Raw genomic sequence first — 21,289 nt, 5'->3', positions numbered from 1 at the left:
GAAACCGCTCAGGTGTTTCACCATGAGGTCAATGGTGACTTTAAAACAGTTACAGAGTTTAATGGCAAATCCAACACAACACAGCACTGAGAACAACTCTTCATATTTTCAAGCATGGTGGTGGCTGCATCATGTTATGGGTATGCTTGTCATCGGGAAGGACAAGGGAGTATTTTATGATAAAAATAAACTGAATAAAGCTAAGCACAGGCAAATTCCTAGAGGAAAACCTTAGATTGACCCAAGGGTAAGTCAGTAGACCTTTAAGGACCCCCCCCCTTCATCTACACTTATTGAAGTCAATACAGGAGGATAGCTTTCACCTGGATTCACCTATTCATTCTCTGTCATGGTTAAGAGTGGGTGTCCCTAATGTTTTGTACACTCAACGTAGTGTGCACTGTCATCAGAGTTAGAATCACTGGCAACTCTAGTACTGGAGGAAGAGATGAGGCAACTCTAGTACTGGAGGAAGAGATGAAACAACTCTAGTACTGGAGGAAGAGATGAGACAACTCTAGAACTGGAGGACTGAGATGAGACAACTCTAGTACTGGAGGAAGAGATGAGACAACTCTAGTACTGGAGGACTGAGATGAGACAACTCTAGTACTGGAGGAAGAGATGAGACAACTCTAGTACTGGAGGACTGAGATGAGACAACTAGTACTGGAGGAAGAGATGAGGCAACTCTAGTACTGGAGGACTGAGATGAGACAACTCTAGTACTGGAGGAAGAGATGAGGCAACTCTAGTACTGGAGGAAGAGATGAAACAACTCTAGTACTGGAGGAAGAGATGAGACAACTCTAGTACTGGAGGAAGAGATGAGACAACTCTAGTACTGGAGGAAGAGATGAGACAACTCTAGTACTGGAGGACTGAGATGAGACAACTCTAGTACTGGAGGAAGAGATGAGACAACTCTAGTACTGGAGGACTGAGATGAGACAACTCTAGTACTGGAGGAAGAGATGAGACAACTCTAGTACTGGAGGACTGAGATGAAACAACTCTAGTACTGGAGGACTGAGATGGGAGATGAGTGCACCCCCTAGTGTTTCTGTATGTTTGTTCCTCTGGAACTCAGGCAAGAGACTAATACAGGAGCTTGTGCAAGTCTGTCTGTCTGTCTGTCTGTCTGTCTGTCTGTCTGTCTGTCTGTCTGTCTGTCTGTCTGTCTGTCTGTCTGTCTGTCTGTCTGTCTGTCTGTCTGTCTGTCTGTCTGTCTGTCTGTCTGTCTGTCTGTCTGTCTGTATTTCTGTCTCTCTCTCATTTCCAGTTATCAGAACAGAGACAGGTTACCATAACAACAGGATTTGAACATCTGTCCATAATGTTACTTGATTGGTGGTTAGGTTATTAGCTGGCCAAGCAGCACTATGATTTGTTAGACCTCTCTCTCTCTCTCTCTCTCTCTCTCTCTCTCTCTCTCTCTCTCTCTCTCTCTCCCTCCCCTTCCACCTACCTCTTTCTCCCTCCCTCTATCCCTCCCTCTCTCTTTCTACTCTTTCTCTCCCCCTCTCTTTATCTCTCCCTTTCTCTCCCCCTCTATCTTGTCAAACCACACCTCTCTCTCTCTGACTCACATTCTCTTTCCCCTCCACCCGCCCGCCCGCCTGCCCTCCCTCCCCTCCCCCTCTCTCACTCTGTCATTGAAGGTGGAAGGCCTCTCTCTCACCAGGTAAGACTGTCAACGCCACACCTCTTTCCAGGTGCTCACATTCCTCCTCCTAACAGAACAGGTTCTAACCTGTCCTCGTCAGCAAACAAACTACACCCTTACCACATGTCCTCGTCAGCAAACTAACTACACCCTTACCACATGTCCTCGTCAGCAAACTAACTACACCCTTACCACATGTCCTCGACAGCAAACTAACTACACCCTTACCACATGTCCTCGTCAGCAAACTAACTACACCCTTACCACATGTCCTCGTCAGCAAACTAACTACACCCTTACCACATGTCCTCGTCAGCAAACTCACTACACCCTTACCACATGTCCTCGTCAGCAAACTAACTACACCCTTACCACATGTTATCTTCAGCATAGGCAGTCCTATTCTCGATAGTGCACTACCAGTGCCCATAGAGCAGGGTGTAGGGTCCCATTGGGAACATACTGTTGACCAGTGCCCATAGAGCAGGGTGTAGGATCGACCAGCGCCCATAGAGCAGGGTGTAGGATCGATCAGTGCCCATAGAGCAGGGTGTAGGGTCCCATTGGGAACATACTGTTGACCAGTGCCCATAGAGCAGGGTGTAGGGTCCCATTGGGAACATACTGTTGACCAGTGCCCATAGAGCAGGGTGTAGGATCGACCAGCGCCCATAGAGCAGGGTGTAGGATCGATCAGTGCCCATAGAGCAGGGTGTAGGGTCCCATTGGGAACATACTGTTGACCAGCGCCCATAGAGCAGGGTGTAGGGTCCCATTGGGAACATACTGTTGACCAGCACCCATAGAGCAGGGTGTAGGGTCCCATTGGGAACATACTGTTGACCAGCGCCCATAGAGCAGGGTGTAGGGTCCCATTGGGGACATACTGTTGACCAGTGCCCATAGAGCAGGGTGTAGGGTCCCATTGGGGGACGTACTGTTGACCAGTGCCCATAGAGCAGGGTGTAGGATCCCATTGGGGACACAGTCCAAGTCAAACCCAGTATCTCAGAAACAGAAGATGAAGGAACCTTTTAAAGATGCCACCCCTCCTCTGGTATGTGATATGTGTGTTTAAGACTCTTCTTGTGACTGATTACGGTCCTATAGTATCACAGAGTTGAGTTTTTATAGTTATCAGACAGTTTATATTCCCACAATGGAGAGGGTGAGATAACCATTAAAAGGTCCAACCCCTTTACTTCTCTGCTCTTCTGTCAACCTTTAGTTGCGTTAAACATGTCTATATATGTCTAAATATTGGTTCTCTATATAAGGCGTGTTATTCCCCAACTCCGCCCACCAGACAACATTGGCTCCCACTCACCTGTGCAATTATTACCTATTAAGGTAATTCAAATGACTTTATTTGCGTAAAGTGATAGCTTAGAGTGTTTATAAATATAGTAGCTAAGATTAAAATGAACAACAACAAATTGTTTTTAAACGTTTTCTTATTAATATACTTGTTTAAACAACGGTATAGCCTCGGGCTACAACAGACATTAGAGGTGAAAGGGTTCTTAGCTAGCTGACTGTAACCAAAACCTCCCACTTGTTCTTCCTGCTTCTTCTTTTTCCAGACCAGACAGCGTTGCTGCAGACTTTCTTCACACAACAGCAGTCAAAATGGTGAGTTCTGGAGGTTTCTGGATGTTTTGTTTCTAAGCCAACCAAATTCTCAGTGTTGTCATATTTTTATGGGGTTAGAGATTAGGACATGTGCTATGTGTGAAACTGAGAGCATTTTTTTTTTTAAAATAACTTCAAAATGGACAGTAGTATTACCTCTCTCTCCGGTCGAGTATTCCCCTCGATACTACACGGATAATTGTAAGGACGTAACTTGTAGCCCCAGTGGGAATCTATTCTGACTCCTTGGCTCTTTTGGCACATTCACAAGCTCCAAAGAAAGTGGACTGATTTTCATTGAAGAAAAACTTCTCTGTTGTTTACTTACTTAACCTTCATCCGAATGTCAAGAGTTTCGTCTTACAATATCTTTGGATTCTTCTGCAAGTAAGGAATTGAACCGTTTTAGGTTGCATTCGAATTGCCCCGTATGGGTTCTGGTCTAAAGTAGTGCACTATATAGGGAATAGGGTGCCATAGGGCTCTGGTCTAAAGTAGTGCACTATATAGGGAATAGGGTGCCATAGGGCTCTGGTCTAAAGTAGTGCACTATATAGGGAATAGGGTGCCATAGGGCTCTGGTCTAAAGTAGTGCACTATATAGGGAATAGTACTATAGGGAATAGGGTGCCATAGGGCTCTGGTCTAAAGTAGTGCACTATATAGGGAATAGGGTGCCATAGGGCTCTGGTCTAAAGTAGTGCACTATATAGGGAATAGGGTGCCATAGGGCTCTGGTCTAAAGTAGTGCACTATATAGGGAATAGGGTGCCATAGGGCTCTGGTCTAAAGTAGTGCACTATATAGGGAATAGGGTGCCATGGGTTATATAACCAGCTCCCTCCTGAGTGTTTAGGATTGGCCAGGGTGGCTATACTACTAGTGCTGACTTGTTCCCCACCGTCTCCAGGAATGTGGCTGACAGAGGCCTAAAACATTCACAAGGGAACTAATTCCTATAGAGATACAATATGAAACACTGAAATATCAGAATGAGGTCTATTTCCTCTCTGTACCCCATGTATACTGAAATATCAGAATGTATCTCTCTTTCTCTACACCCCATGTATCTCTCTCTCTCTACACCCCATGTATCTCTCTCTCTCTACACCCCATGTATCTCTCTCTCTCTACACCCCATGTATCTCTCTCTCTACACCCCATGTATCTCTCTCTCTCTACACCCCATGTATCTCTCTCTCTCTACACCCCATGTATCTCTCTCTCTCTACACCCCATGTATCTCTCTCTCTCTACACCCCATGTAATCTCTCTCTCTACACCCCATGTATCTCTCTCTCTCTACACCCCATGTATCTCTCTCTCTCTCTACACCCCATGTATCTCTCTCTCTCTCTACACCCCATGTATCTCTCTCTCTCTCTACACCCCATGTATCTCTCTCTCTCTCTACACCCCATGTATCTCTCTCTCTCTCTACACCCCATGTATCTCTCTCTCTACACCCCATATCTCTCTCTCTCTCTCTACACCCCATGTATCTCTCTCTCTCTCTACACCCCATGTATCTCTCTCTCTCTCTCTACACCCCATGTATCTCTCTCTCTCTCTCTACACCCCATGTATCTCTCTCTCTCTCTCTACACCCCATGTATCTCTCTCTACACCCCATGTATCTCTCTCTACACCCCATGTATCTCTCTCTACACCCCATGTATCTCTCTCTACACCCCATGTATCTCTCTCTCTCTCTCTACACCCCATGTATCTCTCTCTCTCTCTCTACACCCCATGTATCTCTCTCTCTCTCTCTACACCCCATGTATCTCTCTCTCTCTCTACACCCCATGTATCTCTCTCTCTCTCTCTACACCCCATGTATCTCTCTCTCTCTCTCTACACCCCATGTATCTCTCTCTCTCTCTCTACACCCCATGTATCTCTCTCTCTCTCTCTACACCCCATGTATCTCTCTCTCTCTCTCTACACCCCATGTATCTCTCTCTCTCTCTCTACACCCCATGTCTCTCTCTCTCTCTCTACACCCCATGTCTCTCTCTCTCTCTCTCTACACCCCATGTCTCTCTCTCTCTCTCTCTACACCCCATGTCTCTCTCTCTCTCTCTCTACACCCCATGTGTCTCTCTCTCTCTCTCTCTCTCTCTCTCTCTCTCTCTCTCTCTCTCTCTCTACACCCCATGTCTCTCTCTCTCTCTCTCTCTCTCTCTCTACACCCCAAGTCTCTCTCTCTCTCTCTCTCTCTCTCTCTACACCCCAAGTCTCTCTCTCTCTCTCTCTCTCTCTCTCTCTCTCTACACCCCAAGTCTGTCTCTCTCTCTCTCTCTCTCTCTACACCCCAATCTCTCTCTCTCTCTCTCTCTACACCCCCATCTCTCTCTCTCTCTCTCTCTCTCTACACCCCATGTCTCTCTCTCTCTCTCTCTACACCCCATGTATCTCTCTCTACACCCCATGTATCTCTCTCTACACCCCATGTATCTCTCTCTACACCCCATGTATCTCTCTCTACACCCCATGTATCTCTCTCTCTCTCTCTACACCCCATGTATCTCTCTCTCTCTCTCTACACCCCATGTATCTCTCTCTCTCTCTACACCCCATGTATCTCTCTCTCTCTCTCTACACCCCATGTATCTCTCTCTCTCTCTCTACACCCCATGTATCTCTCTCTCTCTCTACACCCCATGTATCTCTCTCTCTCTCTCTACACCCCTCTCTCTCTCTCTCTACACCCCATGTGTCTCTCTCTCTCTCTCTACACCCCATGTGTCTCTCTCTCTCTCTCTCTCTCTCTCTCTCTCTCTCTCTCTCTCTCTACACCCCAAGTCTCTCTCTCTCTCTCTCTCTCTCTCTCTCTACACCCCAAGTCTCTCTCTCTCTCTCTCTCTCTCTCTCTCTACACCCCAAGTCTCTCTCTCTCTCTCTCTCTCTCTCTCTCTACACCCCAAGTCTCTCTCTCTCTCTCTACACCCCAAGTCTCTCTCTCTCTCTCTCTCTCTCTCTCTCTACACCCCTCTCTCTCTCTCTCTCTCTCTCTCTCTACACCCCAAGTCTCTCTCTCTCTCTCTCTCTCTCTACACCCCTTGTCTCTCTCTCTCTCTCTCTCTCTACACCCCAAGTCTCTCTCTCTCTCTCTCTCTCTCTCTCTCTCTCTCTCTCTCTATCTCTCTCTCTCTCTCTCTACACCCCAAGTCTCTCTCTCTCTCTCTACACCCTCTCTCTCTCTCTCTACACCCCAAGTCTCTCTCTCTCTCTCTACACCCCAAGTCTCTCTCTCTCTCTCTACACCCCTTGTATTTCTCTCTCTCTCTCTCTCTCTCTCTCTCTCTACACCCCACATATCTCTCTCTACACCCCATGTATTCTATTATACTCATTGTCAAATCCAACTTTAGGACAACGTTCACATTTTGAATCTAGTTCTGACTTGTTCCAGTCTTTCTGGAATGTGACAGACTGAAGACCGTTTTCCTAAGGCTACAACACACCAATAGCGTTAGTCGGCTGAGAGTACTTGCAAAGCAGCGCAATCCGATTTTTTTTTTTCATGTAGAATCGAGTGACATTTGTTAGCAGTCAGACATCAACAGCGCACTGAGAGATCGGTAGACTAACGGGAGATCCACATTCCTCTGACTCTTCTTCTCTCGTTTGTGACCGTTGTCTTCTTATTCTCTCGTTTGTGACCGCTGTCTTCTTATTCTCTCTTTTGTGACCGTTGTCTTCTTCTTCTCTCCTTTGTGACCGTTGTCTTCTTCTTCTCTCCTTTGTGACCGTTGTCTTCTTCTTCTCTCCTTTGTGACCGTTGTCTTCTTCTTCTCTCCTTTGTGACCGTTGTCTTCTTCTTCTCTCCTTTGTGACCGTTGTCTTCTTCTTCTCTCCTTTGTGACCGTTGTCTTCTTCTTCTCTCCTTTGTGACCGTTGTCTTCTTCTTCTCTCCTTTGTGACCGTTGTCTTCTTCTTCTCTCCTTTGTGACCGTTGTCTTCTTCTTCTCTCCTTTGTGACCGTTGTCTTCTTCTTCTCTCCTTTGTGACCGTTGTCTTCTTCTTCTCTCCTTTGTGACCGTTGTCTTCTTCTTCTCTCCTTTGTGACCGTTGTCTTCTTCTTCTCTCCTTTGTGACCAGGCCTCTGGAATAGCGGTCCACGATGATGTCGTTCTCACATTTGACAAGATCAGAGTTCGCCTCCAGGGGGCGGACAAACAGGAGCAGCTGAAGCTGGTGCTCTTCAAGATCAGCGATGACGGGAAATGTATCGTTGTGGACGAGGACAAGTGCCTGAAGGTCAGAGGAGCCATATAATACATGTCATTTAGCAGACATTTTTGTTTTTACGTATGGGTGGTCCCGGGAATCGAACCCACTGCCCAGGTCATTGCAAGGACCGTGCTCTACCAACTCAGATCCAGAGGACCGCATAGTTAGGCATTCTAAGCTTTTCTTAATTTATATTTCCTCAATTCCTTGCATCCTCTCTCCCTGCTTCTTACTCAATGTTTTTTTAAATGTTATTTAGAATTAAGTCCAAGAAAGAATTTAAGGAGTTGTGTACTAAATCTCTCATTTGCAATCTTGTTCTTATTCTAGACATTCACCTACACATAGCATTGTTTAAAAACTCTGAATGTTTTATAATATAATTTAATTGGGAGCTAACGTGGTTGCCATAGAATCATGTAGCGTCATATTAATGCATTAAAATACAGAAACTACAATGTCCAAGCTTTCTTACTTTTATTGCTATTAGGGGTTGTAACGTGAGCATCTAGAGAAAAAAACACTATCATTGCAGTTAATTAATCAATTACCAATCAATTAAGGTCAAGGACCTGAACGGGGAGGAGGACGTATTCAGGAAGATCGTCAACATGATGCCAACGGAGGACTGCCGTTATGCCCTGTACGACTGTTCCTGGGAGAGCAAGGACAGCCCCAAGGAGGACCTGGTCTTCATCATGTGGTAGGTTGGGCCATAACCCTGTATGACTGTTCCTGGGAGAGCAAGGACCGCACCAAAGAGGACCTGGTCTTCATCATGTGGTAGGTTGGGCCATAGCCCTGTACGACTGTTCCTGGGAGAGCAAGGACAGCCCCAAGGAGGACCTGGTCTTCATCATGTGGTAGGTTGGGCCATAACCCTGTATGACTGTTCCTGGGAGAGCAAGGACCGCACCAAAGAGGACCTGGTCTTCATCATGTGGTAGGTTGGGCCATAACCCTGTATGACTGTTCCTGGGAGAGCAAGGACCGCCCCAAAGAGGACCTGGTATACCGTACATAACTGCACTGTATACCATACATAACACTACCATGTCAGCCAATTTGAGTGGAGGGAGTGTGAGAGAGGATTTGTTCATTGACTCAAGGCAGAATGTTTGGGAGTATGTTCTAAATGTAGTATTCTTCTGTTTGAATCGCAGGGCTCCAGAACACTCAACTATCAAAAAGAAAATGAAATACGCCAGCTCAAAGCAATACATTAAAGCAAAGTTCCAAGGTAAGAATTTGGGTTGGCTCAGTTCTGTTTAAAACACTTTCATCCAATCACCTTTCCTGCAATGGGGGGGGGGGGTGATATGTTCATTAGGTACCAAATGGACTGAAACAGGGAGAGATTGCAGGGACTTGTCCAATAAGATACTCTCATTTTCAAACTCCGCCTATTGCATTCTAGAATTGGCAGTTTGCTACATCCATTTTTGGATTTACAGATGAATCATTATACACACTGATTCTTGAAAAATATTCCTTTCTAAATATGTCATGACCTTAGTTCAACTGTCGTTCAAAGTAGCGGGTTCAGAACATTATGAATGGGATGGCCAAGGTGGCGTACAGACCCAGTTCAGGCGGTCCAGAACATTATGAATGGGATGGCCAAGGTGGGGTACAGACCCAGTTCAGGGGGTCCAGAACATTATGAATGGGATGGCCAAGGTGGCGTACAGACCCAGTTCAGGGGTCCAGAACTTTATGAATGGGATTGCCAAGGTGGGGTACAGACCCAGTTCAGGGGGTCCAGAACATTATGAATGGGATGGCCAAGGTGGGGTACAGACCCAGTTCACGGGGTCCAGAACATTTTGAACCTTAATCGTTGCAAGGAGGATTGTTTTTATTCTCTATATTCTTATAATGGTTCAACACATGAAACGCTTCAGATTAGGTTTGGTCCATTTCCCTGTTCAAATCAATTCCAAAGTCTTGTTACAGTGTATGCAATTGGTAAATTCACTTGAAAGTGCCATTCAGAGGTGGAATTATACTGTGATATTTGTGGGTCTCTGTTTTTTTTCCCCCTCCAATGTAAAAATACATCGGCTTTATAGTAAAGACATAATGGTCAACACAACCAATCATGATGTTTTCATCTGATTGTGAAAAACAAATCACTTCAAAAGTAGGTTACCCGCACAAGTCCGGCATCCCAACAGTCCGGCATCCCAACAGTCCGGCATCCCAACAGTCTGGCGGGGTGATCCGCTTTGTTTCAAGTGCGGATTCTAGCGGACAGTATCCTGATGAATTTGTTAAGTGACTGTCCCACTGGATGTCATAAGGTGAATGCACCAATTTGTAAGTCGCTCTGGATAAGAGCGTCTGCTAAATGACATAAATGTAAATGTAAATGTAATGAATGACACGGAAATGACATGTGGCCTGAGGTAGTCTAGTAAGTCTAAGCCAGGTCCTCCAGAACAGACACACCGCTGCAGCAACCAACTGCTATTTCAGCAACCACTCTCCTCTATTTTTAATCTCCAATAAAACCCAAACTAAAATATGTGAGGAGTGGGATTCCTTAATAAAGAGAAATTGACTGACTTGTTCTCGTGTGTTTCACAGGTCTGAAGTTCGAGTGGCAGGTGAACGACATGTCAGACGCCAAAGACAGCTCCGTCTTCATCGATAAACTGGGAGGCAGAGGAGTCGTTAAAAGACTGGAGGGGAAAGAGGTCTAAGCACCTCCTGACGCCGCCGTACAACACTGAATCAAAACCAGACCTGGGTTCAAATACTATTTGAAAATCCTTCAGATACTTTCAGCGTTTGCTTAAGGCTGCCAGGTGGGCTTTAAAAAAATAATAATAACGTTTGGGACTTTTCTATTACTTCCGTTGCAACAAGTTCAATCAAGTATTTGAGTTTGAATAGTGTTTGAACACAGGTCTGGTCAAAACACCAATGCAAAAGCAGCCCACTTCCTGTGTGTCCAATTGAACTGTCCATCACAGAGTATTGTAATTGATTTGGTCTTTTTTTTTTTTACTCCCTTGTTCAATAGCAGATTGGTAATAAAATAGCTACTCATCTAGTTGATAAATGCCATATTTTTCCCAGACGTAACTGCTTCATGATTTATACAAATGAACATTAATTTTCTTGTAGCTTGGGATCTTAGTATCATCCTTGAATGGAATTGTTGTGTTTGTTGGTATCCTGCGTCTATTGACTCTGTTCCAGACAAATCATCTGATGTGATTCAAATCATATTATTCATCTACCTTCCATGTTTGCTGATGTTTTGTTGAAAATTTGAAAGTTTCACTAAATATATTGTTAAAAGGAAGATACCTCTGCCGAATGTTGATGACAGAAGCTCCACCACTTCATAATAAAGAGAAAGTGAATTTCCTGTATACTCCCCTGGATGGTCTGTCTATCTGTGCAGTTTTCCATTTGATATCACAGAGATTGACAGTAAGGTTTGCATTACTGTCTGGGGCAATTGTCAACAGGGCAAGTTAAGCCTGGTCTGTTGGTTCTGGTGTTGTACTTTGGGCCTACGAAGGGCTATATAAATAAATTTGATTTGATTTGATTTGATATCACAGAGATTGACAGTAAGGTTTGCATTACTTTCAATTATTCAACCATGTTATAGAGAAGCTCCTCGGGAACACAGAACCCTGTATTGTATGAAAGTAGTGTTTTACCTGACATGAGTAGTCCACCTGACTGTTTTCCAGTTTCACAACCACATGGAGTAGTCGGCCAAATAGATCACGCCAGGGTCCCCAGAGATGCTGAACAAGCTCAATTTGTGGCTTTTAGTACATTGGAATGTCTCGAGTCCATTCAAAATACTTCCAAATCATTGAATACTAGTGAGTTTCCCTCCCCAAATTGGAAAAAGTGTTGTGGTATTGTGTTTACAATCTGAATTACTGAAAATGTATGAATTCAGTGTATTGTTTTTTTGGATATCGTCTAGGCCCTCCATACGCAACTGGCGGACCCGGTCCAGACCCAGAACGGGGTCAATACAGTCCTGCCAAAGCAGCAGATACTCTTCCTGGGGTCCACATGAAACCTGACATAGTACAGGCGAGAATGGAGTTCCTTACGTGTGCAGTTACAAACAAGGAATGGTGGTCCAACCCAAAACCATTACAAACTGGCGTTTACTTCAGCTCATTGGCTATCTACCCAGCTAGAGTTCAAGAAGATCAGTGGTCATTGGGCAGAAATACAGTCAATCAATGAAGCTTCGCTAAAATTATTGGTGCGCAAGGTTTGCTCGTTGTCCTCAAATCAGTTCAATTCACGTCAATACGCCCCGCAAAAAAAAGAGGTTTGGCTGTGTTGCAATCATCCAGAGGAATGCACTGAAACCAACCATGACTAGATAAACGATGGTTTACCGTGTGTAATTACGTCGAATGCTCCGTAAAAAATTGATAGAGATGGAATTCACGACACAAACGGGTTACAAAATGTTTAGATTTAGGCTATAAAAATTGATTTTATTGAAGAAAACGGCAGTTCATTTGATCACTGGGACCCTCAGGAAGAGAAATAAGAGCAAGATATCAGAATATAAGTCATAATTTTACCTTCAGATGTGAAAACTGTCACGGCGGAAAATGGTTGTTGTTGATTGCTCTTCTCAAACAAAAGCATGGTATTTGTTCTCTGTAATAGCTATTTTAAATCGGAAAACGTAGTTTGATTACCAAGATCCTAATCTTTTGAAGGATGTAAGATGCTTGCAATGTTTAATGTTACGACGGTGTATTTTTAGTTGTCACTCTGAAATGTCCCCTGATGCTGTACGGGGATCGCAGCCATAAGAGGATATTAAACTATATGATTATACTCTACCAATACCTCGGTCATTATTCTAATAATATATTTCACATTGCTAGAGCGTTTAAATTGGCAGCGCTATACGCGGTGGAAACACGGTTACATTACAATGTTTGAGTAACTGGCTTGGACAACAAACGCTCGATTTTGGCGTCTTACGTCAAAGTATTGTTGGCAAATGGAATACGCCACTCAATCCAACATTCTCTTTTGTTTCAGGATTCTTGGCCTTGAAGAGATACAACGCAGAGTCTTTCTCCCCCAAAATAATTTGTTTCAGTGTCATTGTCTACAAGTCATGGGCATGCCTCCGTGACACAGACCCTTACAGAAAAACACGAGGACTCTTACACGTCAGTGATGTGATGCAAAAAATTCTAGCAAAATGCTTAGCGCCTGGAATATTTACATTTTGGAGAATCTCTTATAAAATGGGTTAAAGTTATGTACAGTAACCCGAGGTGTAAAATAGTAAGTAATGGCTGCTTCTCAGAAAGTGTGAAACTGTCAAGAGGAGTAAAACAAGGTTGTCCACTGTCGGCATATCTACTTTGGCGCAGCAGGGTAACCTAGTGGTTAGAGTGTAGGGACGGCAGGTAAACTAGTGGTTAGAGTGTAGGGACGGCAGGTAGCCTAGTGGTTAGAGTGTAGGGTCGGCAGGTAGCCTAGTGGTTAGAGTGTAGGGTCGGCAGGTAGCCTAGTGGTTAGAGTGTAGGGACGGCAGGTAGCCTAGTGGTTAGAGTGTAGGGTCGGCAGGTAGCCTAGTGGTTAGAGCGTTGGACTAGTAACCGGAACGTTGCAAGTTCAAATCCCTGAGCTGACAAGGTACAAATCTGTTGTTCTGCCCCTGAACAGGCAGTTAACCCACTGTTCCTAGGCCGTCATTGTAAATAATAATTTGTTCTTAAAACTCACTTGCCAAGTTAAATAAAGGTAAAATAAAAAATATCTATTTATTAGGGCCATTGAAATGTTAGCTGTTAAAATCAGATCCACCAATAATATCAAGGGGCTGGAAATCCAGGGTTTAAAAACGAAGGTGTCGTTGTACACTGATTCATCTTTTCTTTTAAAAACACAGTTTGAATCCCTCCACTGCCTCATAGAGGATCGAGATAATTGTTCTAACCTCTACCAGATTATAATCAGTATACTATATTACGTATTTGATCACAAAAAGGATACATCTTTTACATTACCGTGTAGTTTACCAATAAAATGGTCTGACGGTGAAGTGGTCATACTTAGTATACATATCGTGAATGAAATAAATGATCTCACTACAATACATTTTAATAGAAAGTTGGGAAAAATAGATAAGATCTTGCTACCATGGAAGGGAAAATACCTGTCTATTTGTGAAAAAAATCACCCTGATTAACTCTTCAGCCATATCCCAGTTTACCCTGATTAACTCTTTAGTCATATCCCAGTTTACCCTGATTAACTCTTTAGCCATATCCCAGTTTACCCTGATGAACTCTTTAGTCATATCCCAGTTTACCCTGATTAACTCTTTAGTCATATCCCAGTTTATGCTGATTAACTCTTTAGTCATATCCCAGTTTACCCTGATGAACTCTTCAGCCATATCCCAGTTTACCCTGATGAACTCTTTAGTCATATCCCAGTTTACCCTGATTAACTCTTTAGTCATATCCCAGTTTACCCTGATTAACTCTTTAGTCATATCCCAGTTTACCCTGATTAACTCTTTAGTCATATCCCAGTTTACCCTGATTAACTCTTTAGTCATATCCCAGTTTACCCTGATTAACTCTTTAGTCATATCCCAGTTTACCCTGATTAACTCTTTAGTCATATCCCAGTTCACCTATTTGTTTATGGATTTGCCTACAGTTTACGACCTGTTTTTAAATAATATGAGCAAAAAAGATGACATTTTATTTGGAATAGCAAGCCAGACAAAATTAAAATGGCCTATTTATATAATCAATATGAATTTAGAGGGCAGAAATGATTAAATATGAAAGCATTAGATCCTCACTTAAGGTGATTCAGTCATACAAAAGTTATACTTGAATTAACTGGTTCTCTAGCAAATTAGTAAGAATGTCTCACCCCATGTTCAAGAATGTCCTTTTTTTCAGATGACAACCTCTCACTTTATTCAGATTACAACCTCTCACTATATTCAGATGACAACCTCTCACTTTTGACTTTTTGAAAACGAAATAATCTCCAAAAATATCGTTATTTTGACTTGCCTAGTTAAATAAAGGTACAACGTTTTTTTTAAAGCCTTATAATGTTGGTTGTAATTTCAGTTTATTCCACCAGTAAAGACAGAACAAATATTGTGGTAAAATTTAAATCTACTAACTGATAAAAAAACAGTACAATCTTTGTAAATGACGTCATAAATAGGACTGGTGGAGTGATGTCACACATGCAGCTAACTATAAAAACAAAGAGCCTTCATGTGTAAATAAACACCAATGTTTCTCCATCACTGTGTCTTCTTCAGGGAAATGTTAAGCATGTCTTCTTCAGGGAAATGTTAAGCATGTCTTCTTCAGGGAAATGTTAAGCATGTCTTCTTCAGGGAAATGTTAAGCATGTCTTCTTCAGGGAAATGTTAAGCATGTCTTCTTCAGGGAAATGTTAAGCATGTCTTCTTCAGGGAAATGTTAAGCATGTCTTCTTCAGGGAAATGTTAAGCATGTCTTCTTCAGGGAAATGTTAAGCATGTCTTCTTCAGGGAAATGTTAAGCATGTCTTCTTCAGGGAAATGTTAAGCATGTCTTCTTCAGGGAAATGTTAAGCATGCTTCAACTCGTTATGTAGACAAACAGTGCAATTAGGGCAACCAATTATAATCGTGAAGGGTGTGTACTATTTTCTAGATTGATGAGAATGAATTGAGTGAAACTGTTAATTAAAAAACAATAGCCCACAGCATATTGAATATAGTATGCTATTGTTATCATTGGCATTAATGCAACATTAGCATCAACATACATTGTTTCATTTAATTTCCAAAAATATTTAAATATTTCCAATTTTGGTTAAAAAAATGTTGTTACAGGTAATATTTTGGTTCAACCATTGCATAATAAGCATCATGGGGGAACATATTGTGGAGGAACAGGGGGAACATATTGTGGAGGAAGAGGGGGAACATATTGTGGAGGAAGAAACATATTAAACATATTAACAGGGGGAACATATTAACAGGGGGAACATATTGTGGAGGAACAGGGGGAACATATTAACAGGGGGAACATATTGTGGAGGAACAGGGGAACATATCAACAGGGGGAACATATTAACAGGGGGAACATATTGTGGAGGAACAGGGGGAACATATTGTGGAGGAAGGGGGGGGAACATATCAACAGGGGGAACATATTAACAGGGGGAACATATTGTGGAGGAACAGGGGGAACATATTAACAGGGGGAACATATTAACAGGGGGAACATATTGTGGAGGAACAGGGGAAATATTAACAGGGGGAACATATCAACAGGGGGAACATATTAACAGGGGGAACATATTGTGGAGGAACAGGGGGAACATATTAACAGGGGGAACATATTGTGGAGGAACAGGGGGAACATATCAACAGGGGAACATATTAACAGGGGAACATATTGTGGAGGAAAGGGGAACATATTAACAGGGGGAACATATTGTGGAGGAACAGGGGAACATATCAACAGGGGGAACATATTAACAGGGGGAACATATTGTGGAGGAACAGGGGAACATATTGTGGAGGAAGGGGGAACATATCAACAGGGGGAACATATTAACAGGGGGAACATATTGTGGAGGAACAGGGGGAACATATTAACAGGGGGAACATATTAACAGGGGGAACATATTGTGGAGGAACAGGGGGAACATATTAACAGGGGGAACATATCAACAGGGGGAACATATTAACAGGGGGAACATATTGTGGAGGAACAGGGGGAAATATTAACAGGGGGAACATATTAACAGGGGGAACAATTGTGGAGGAACAGGGGAACATATTAACAGGGAATATTGTGGAGGAACAGGGGGAACATATCAACAGGGGGAACATATTAACAGGGGAACATATTGTGGAGGAACAGGGAACATATTAACAGGGGGAACATATTGTGGAGGAACAGGGGGAACATATCAACAGGGAACATATTAACAGGGGAACATATTGTGGAGGAACAGGGGGAACATATTGTGGAGGATTGAGGGGAATGATATCAACAGGGAAACATATTAACAGGGGGAACATATTGTGGAGGAACAGGGGGAACATATTAACAGGGGAACATATTGTGGAGGAACAGGGGAACATATCAACAGGGGGAACATATTAACAGGGGGAACATATTGTGGAGGAACAGGGGAACATATTAACAGGGGGAACATATTTAAATATATCAACAGGGGGAACATATTAACAGGGGGAACATATTGTGGAGGAACAGGGGAACATATTGTGGAGGAAGAGGGGGAACATATCAACAGGGGGAACATATTAAATGAACATATTGTGGAGGAACAGGGGGAACATATTAACAGGGGGAACATATTGTGGAGGAACAGGGGGAACATATTGGGGAACATATTAACAGGGGGAACATATTGTGGAGGAACAGGGGGAACATATTAACAGGGGGAACATATTGTGGAGGAACAGGGGAACATATCAACAGGGGGAACATATTGTGGAGGAACAGGGGGAACATATTAACAGGGGGAACATATTGTGGAGGAACAGGGGAACATATAACAGGGGGAACATATTGTGGAGGGGGGAACATATCAACAGGGGGAACATATCAACAGGGGGAACATATTAACAGGGGGAACATATTGTGGAGGAACAGGGGGAACATATTAACAGGGGGAACATATTGTGGAGGAACAGGGGGAACATATTGGGGAGGAACAGGGGGAACATATTGTGGAGGAACAGGGGGAACATATTAACAGGGGGAACATATTGTGGAGGAACAGGGGGAACATATCAACAGGGGGAACATATTAACAGGGGGAACATATTGTGGAGGAACAGGGGAACATATTAACAACATTGTGGAGGAACAGGGGGAACATATCAACAGGGGGAACATATTAACAGGGGGAACATATTGTGGAGGAACAGGGGAACATATTAACAGGGGGAACATATTGTGGAGGAACAGGGGGAACATATCAACAGGGGGAACATATTAACAGGGGGAACATATTGTACATATTGAACATTTTGAACATTTTGAACACTGTAGTGTGGTAGTGTACTGTAGGGTGGTAGTGTACTGTAGTGTGGTAGTGTACTGTAGGGTGGTAGTGTACTGTAGTGTAGTAGTGTACTGTAGGGTGGTAGTGTACTGTAGTGTGGTAGTGTACTGTAGTGTGGTAGTGTACTGTAGTGTACTGTAGTGTGGTAGTGTACTGTAGTGTACTGTAGTGTACTGTAGGGTGTTAGTGTACTGTAGTGTACTGTAGGGTGTAGTGTACTGTAGTGTGGTAGTGTACTGTAGTGTGGTAGTGTACTGTAGGGTGGTAGTGTACTGTAGGGTGTTAGTGTACTGTAGTGTGGTAGTGTACTGTAGTGTGGTAGTGTACTGTAGTGTACTGTAGTGTGGTAGTGTACTGTAGGGTGTTAGTGTACTGTAGTGTGGTAGTGTACTGTAGTGTGGTAGTGTACTGTAGGGTGGTAGTGTACTGTAGTGTACTGTAGTGTGGTAGTGTACTGTAGTGTGGTAGTGTACTGTAGTGGTAGTGTAGTGTAGGGTGTTAGTGTACTGTAGTGTGGTAGTGTACTGTAGTGTGGTAGTGTACTGTAGTGTACTGTAGTGTGGTAGTGTACTGTAGGGTGTTAGTGTACTGTAGTGTGGTAGTGTACTGTAGTGTGGTAGTGTACTGTAGGGTGGTAGTGTACTGTAGGGTGGTAGTGTACTGTAGTGTGGTAGTGTACTGTAGTGTAGTAGTGTACTGTAGTGTGGTAGTGTACTGTAGTGTGGTAGTGTACTGTAGGGTGGTAGTGTACTGTAGTGTGGTAGTGTACTGTAGTGTAGTAGTGTACTGTAGTGTGGTAGTGTACTGTAGTGTAGTAGTGTACTGTAGTGTGGTAGTGTACTGTAGTGTGTAGTGTACTGTAGTGTGGTAGTGTACTGTAGTGTGGTAGTGTACTGTAGTGTGGTAGTGTACTGTAGTGTGGTAGTGTACTGTAGTGTGGTAGTGTACTGTAGTGTGGTAGTGTACTGTAGTGTGGTAGTGTACTGTAGTGTAGTAGTGTACTGTAGTGTACTGTAGTGTACTGTAGGGTGGTAGTGTACTGTAGTGTACTGTAGTGTACTGTAGGGTGGTAGTGTACTGTAGTGTACTGTAGTGTACTGTAGTGTGGTAGTGTACTGTAGTGTACTGTAGTGTAGTAGTGTACTGTAGTGTACTGTAGGGTGGTAGTGTACTGTAGTGTACTGTAGTGTGGTAGTGTACTGTAGTGTACTGTAGTGTACTGTAGTGTACTGTAGTGTGGTAGTGTACTGTAGTGTACTGTAGTGTACTGTAGTGTACTGTAGTGTGGTAGTGTACTGTAGTGTACTGTAGTGTACTGTAGTGTGGTAGTGTACTGTAGTGTACTGTAGGGAACATATTAACAGGGGGAACATATTGAACATATTGAACATTTTGAACATTTTGAACACTGTAGTGGTGGTAGTGTACTGTAGGGTGGTAGTGTACTGTAGGGTGGTAGTGTACTGTAGTGTGGTAGTGTACTGTAGTGTAGTAGTGTACTGTAGTGTGGTAGTGTACTGTAGTGTGGTAGTGTACTGTAGGGTGGTAGTGTACTGTAGGGTGGTAGTGTACTGTAGTGTGGTAGTGTACTGTAGTGTGGTAGTGTACTGTAGTGTAGTAGTGTACTGTAGTGTGGTAGTGTACTGTAGTGTGGTAGTGTACTGTAGTGTACTGTAGTGTACTGTAGTGTACTGTAGTGTGGTAGTGTACTGTAGTGTGGTAGTGTACTGTAGTGTGGTAGTGTACTGTAGTGTGGTAGTGTACTGTAGTGTAGTTGTGTACTGTAGTGTACTGTAGGGTGGTAGTGTACTGTAGTGTACTGTAGTGTACTGTAGGGTGGTAGTGTACTGTAGTGTACTGTAGTGTACTGTAGTGTGGTAGTGTACTGTAGTGTACTGTAGTGTAGTAGTGTACTGTAGTGTACTGTAGGGTGGTAGTGTACTGTAGTGTACTGTAGTGTAGTAGTGTACTGTAGTGTACTGTAGTGTACTGTAGTGTGGTAGTGTACTGTAGTGTACTGTAGTGTACTGTAGTGTGGTAGTGTACTGTAGTGTACTGTAGTGTAGTAGTGTACTGTAGTGTACTGTAGTGTACTGTAGTGTGGTAGTGTACTGTAGTGTACTGTAGTGTACTGTAGTGTGGTAGTGTACTGTAGTGTGGTAGTGTACTGTAGTGTACTGTAGTGTACTGTAGTGTAGTAGTGTACTGTAGTGTACTGTAGTGTGGTAGTGTACTGTAGTGTACTGTAGTGTGGTAGTGTACTGTAGTGTACTGTAGTGTGGTAGTGTACTGTAGTGTACTGTAGTGTACTGTAGTGTGGTAGTGTACTGTAGTGTACTGTAGTGTGGTAGTGTACTGTAGTGTACTGTAGTGTGGTAGTGTACTGTAGTGTACTGTAGTGTAGTAGTGTACTGTAGTGTACTGTAGTGTACTGTAGTGTGGTAGTGTACTGTAGTGTACTGTAGTGTACTGTAGTGTGGTAGTGTACTGTAGTGTGGTAGTGTACTGTAGTGTACTGTAGTGTACTGTAGTGTAGTAGTGTACTGTAGTGTACTGTAGTGTACTGTAGTGTGGTAGTGTACTGTAGTGTACTGTAGTGTACTGTAGTGTGGTAGTGTACTGTAGTGTACTGTAGTGTACTGTAGTGTACTGTAGTGTGGTAGTGTACTGTAGTGTACTGTAGTGTGGTAGTGTACTGTAGAGTGGTAGTGTACTGTAGGGTGGTAGTGTACTGTAGGGTGGTAGTGTACTGTAGTGTACTGTAGTGTGGTAGTGTACTGTAGTGTACTGTAGTGTGGTAGTGTACTGTAGTGTGGTAGTGTACTGTAGTGTACTGTAGTGTGGTAGTGTACTGTAGTGTGGTAGTGTACTGTAGGGTGGTAGTGTACTGTAGTGTACTGTAGTGTGGTAGTGTACTGTAGTGTGGTAGTGTACTGTAGTGTACTGTAGTGTGGTGAACTACTGTAGTGTACTGTAGTGTACTGTAGTGTGGTGAACTACTGTAGTGTGGTAGTGTACTGTAGGGTGGTAGTGTACTGTAGTGTGGTAGGGTACTGTAGTGTGGTAGTGTACTGTAGGGTGGTAGTGTAATGTAGAGTTGTACTGTACTGTAGTGTACTGTAGTGTACTGTATGGTGGTAGTGTACTGTAGGGTGGTAGTGTACTGTAGTGTGGTAGTGTACTGTAGGGTGGTAGTGTAATGTAGAGTTGTACTGTACTGTAGTGTACTGTAGGGTGGTGGTTTACTGTAGTGTGGTACTGTACTGTAGTGTGGTAGTGTACTGTAGTGTGGTAGTGTACTGTAGGGTGGTAGTGTACTGTAGTGTACTGTAGGGTGGTAGTGTACTGTAGTGTACTGTAGTGTGGTAGTGTACTGTAGTGTGGTAGTGTACTGTAGTGTGGTAGTGTACTGTAGTGTGGTAGTGTACTGTAGAGTACAGTAGGGTGGTCGTGTACTGTAGTGTGGTAGTGTACTGCAGTGTACTGTAGTGTGGTAGTGTACTGTAGTGTACTGTAGTGTGGTACTGTACTGTAGTGGTGGTAGTGTACTGTAGGGTGGTAGTGTACTGTAGGGTGGTAGTGTACTGTAGTGTACTGTAGGGTGGTAGTGTACTGTAGTGTACTGTAGGGTGGTAGTGTACTGTAGTGTGGTAGTGT

The 21,289-nt window shown here is 43.4% G+C and overlaps 1 protein-coding gene across 2 annotated transcripts; it reads left to right on the top strand.

Moving 5' to 3' along the window:
• Nucleotides 1–2,914: 2,914 nt before the first annotated feature.
• Nucleotides 2,915–10,920, top strand: LOC124048055 (cofilin-2-like). Of its 2 annotated transcripts, XM_046368437.1 has the most exons (6): nt 2,915–3,016; nt 3,250–3,298; nt 7,406–7,564; nt 8,101–8,240; nt 8,701–8,777; nt 10,127–10,920. In XM_046368437.1, the coding sequence occupies exons 2-6, from the start codon at nt 3,296–3,298 to the stop codon at nt 10,240–10,242; spliced, it is 495 nt and encodes a 164-aa protein (XP_046224393.1). In that variant the 5' UTR covers nt 2,915–3,016; nt 3,250–3,295; the 3' UTR covers nt 10,243–10,920. The 2 variants fall into 2 exon arrangements, with proteins under 2 accessions (XP_046224393.1, XP_046224394.1); XM_046368438.1 differs by lacking the exon at nt 2,915–3,016 and having other exon boundaries at nt 3,093–3,298.
• Nucleotides 10,921–21,289: the final 10,369 nt, after the last annotated feature.

The sequence above is a fragment of the Oncorhynchus gorbuscha genome, linkage group LG11, assembly GCF_021184085.1.
Source record: "Oncorhynchus gorbuscha isolate QuinsamMale2020 ecotype Even-year linkage group LG11, OgorEven_v1.0, whole genome shotgun sequence".
Taxonomy (NCBI): Eukaryota; Metazoa; Chordata; class Actinopteri; order Salmoniformes; family Salmonidae; genus Oncorhynchus; species Oncorhynchus gorbuscha.
Note: the sequence above shows the minus strand (reverse complement) of the source record. Positions and strands in the feature narration are given on the sequence as shown.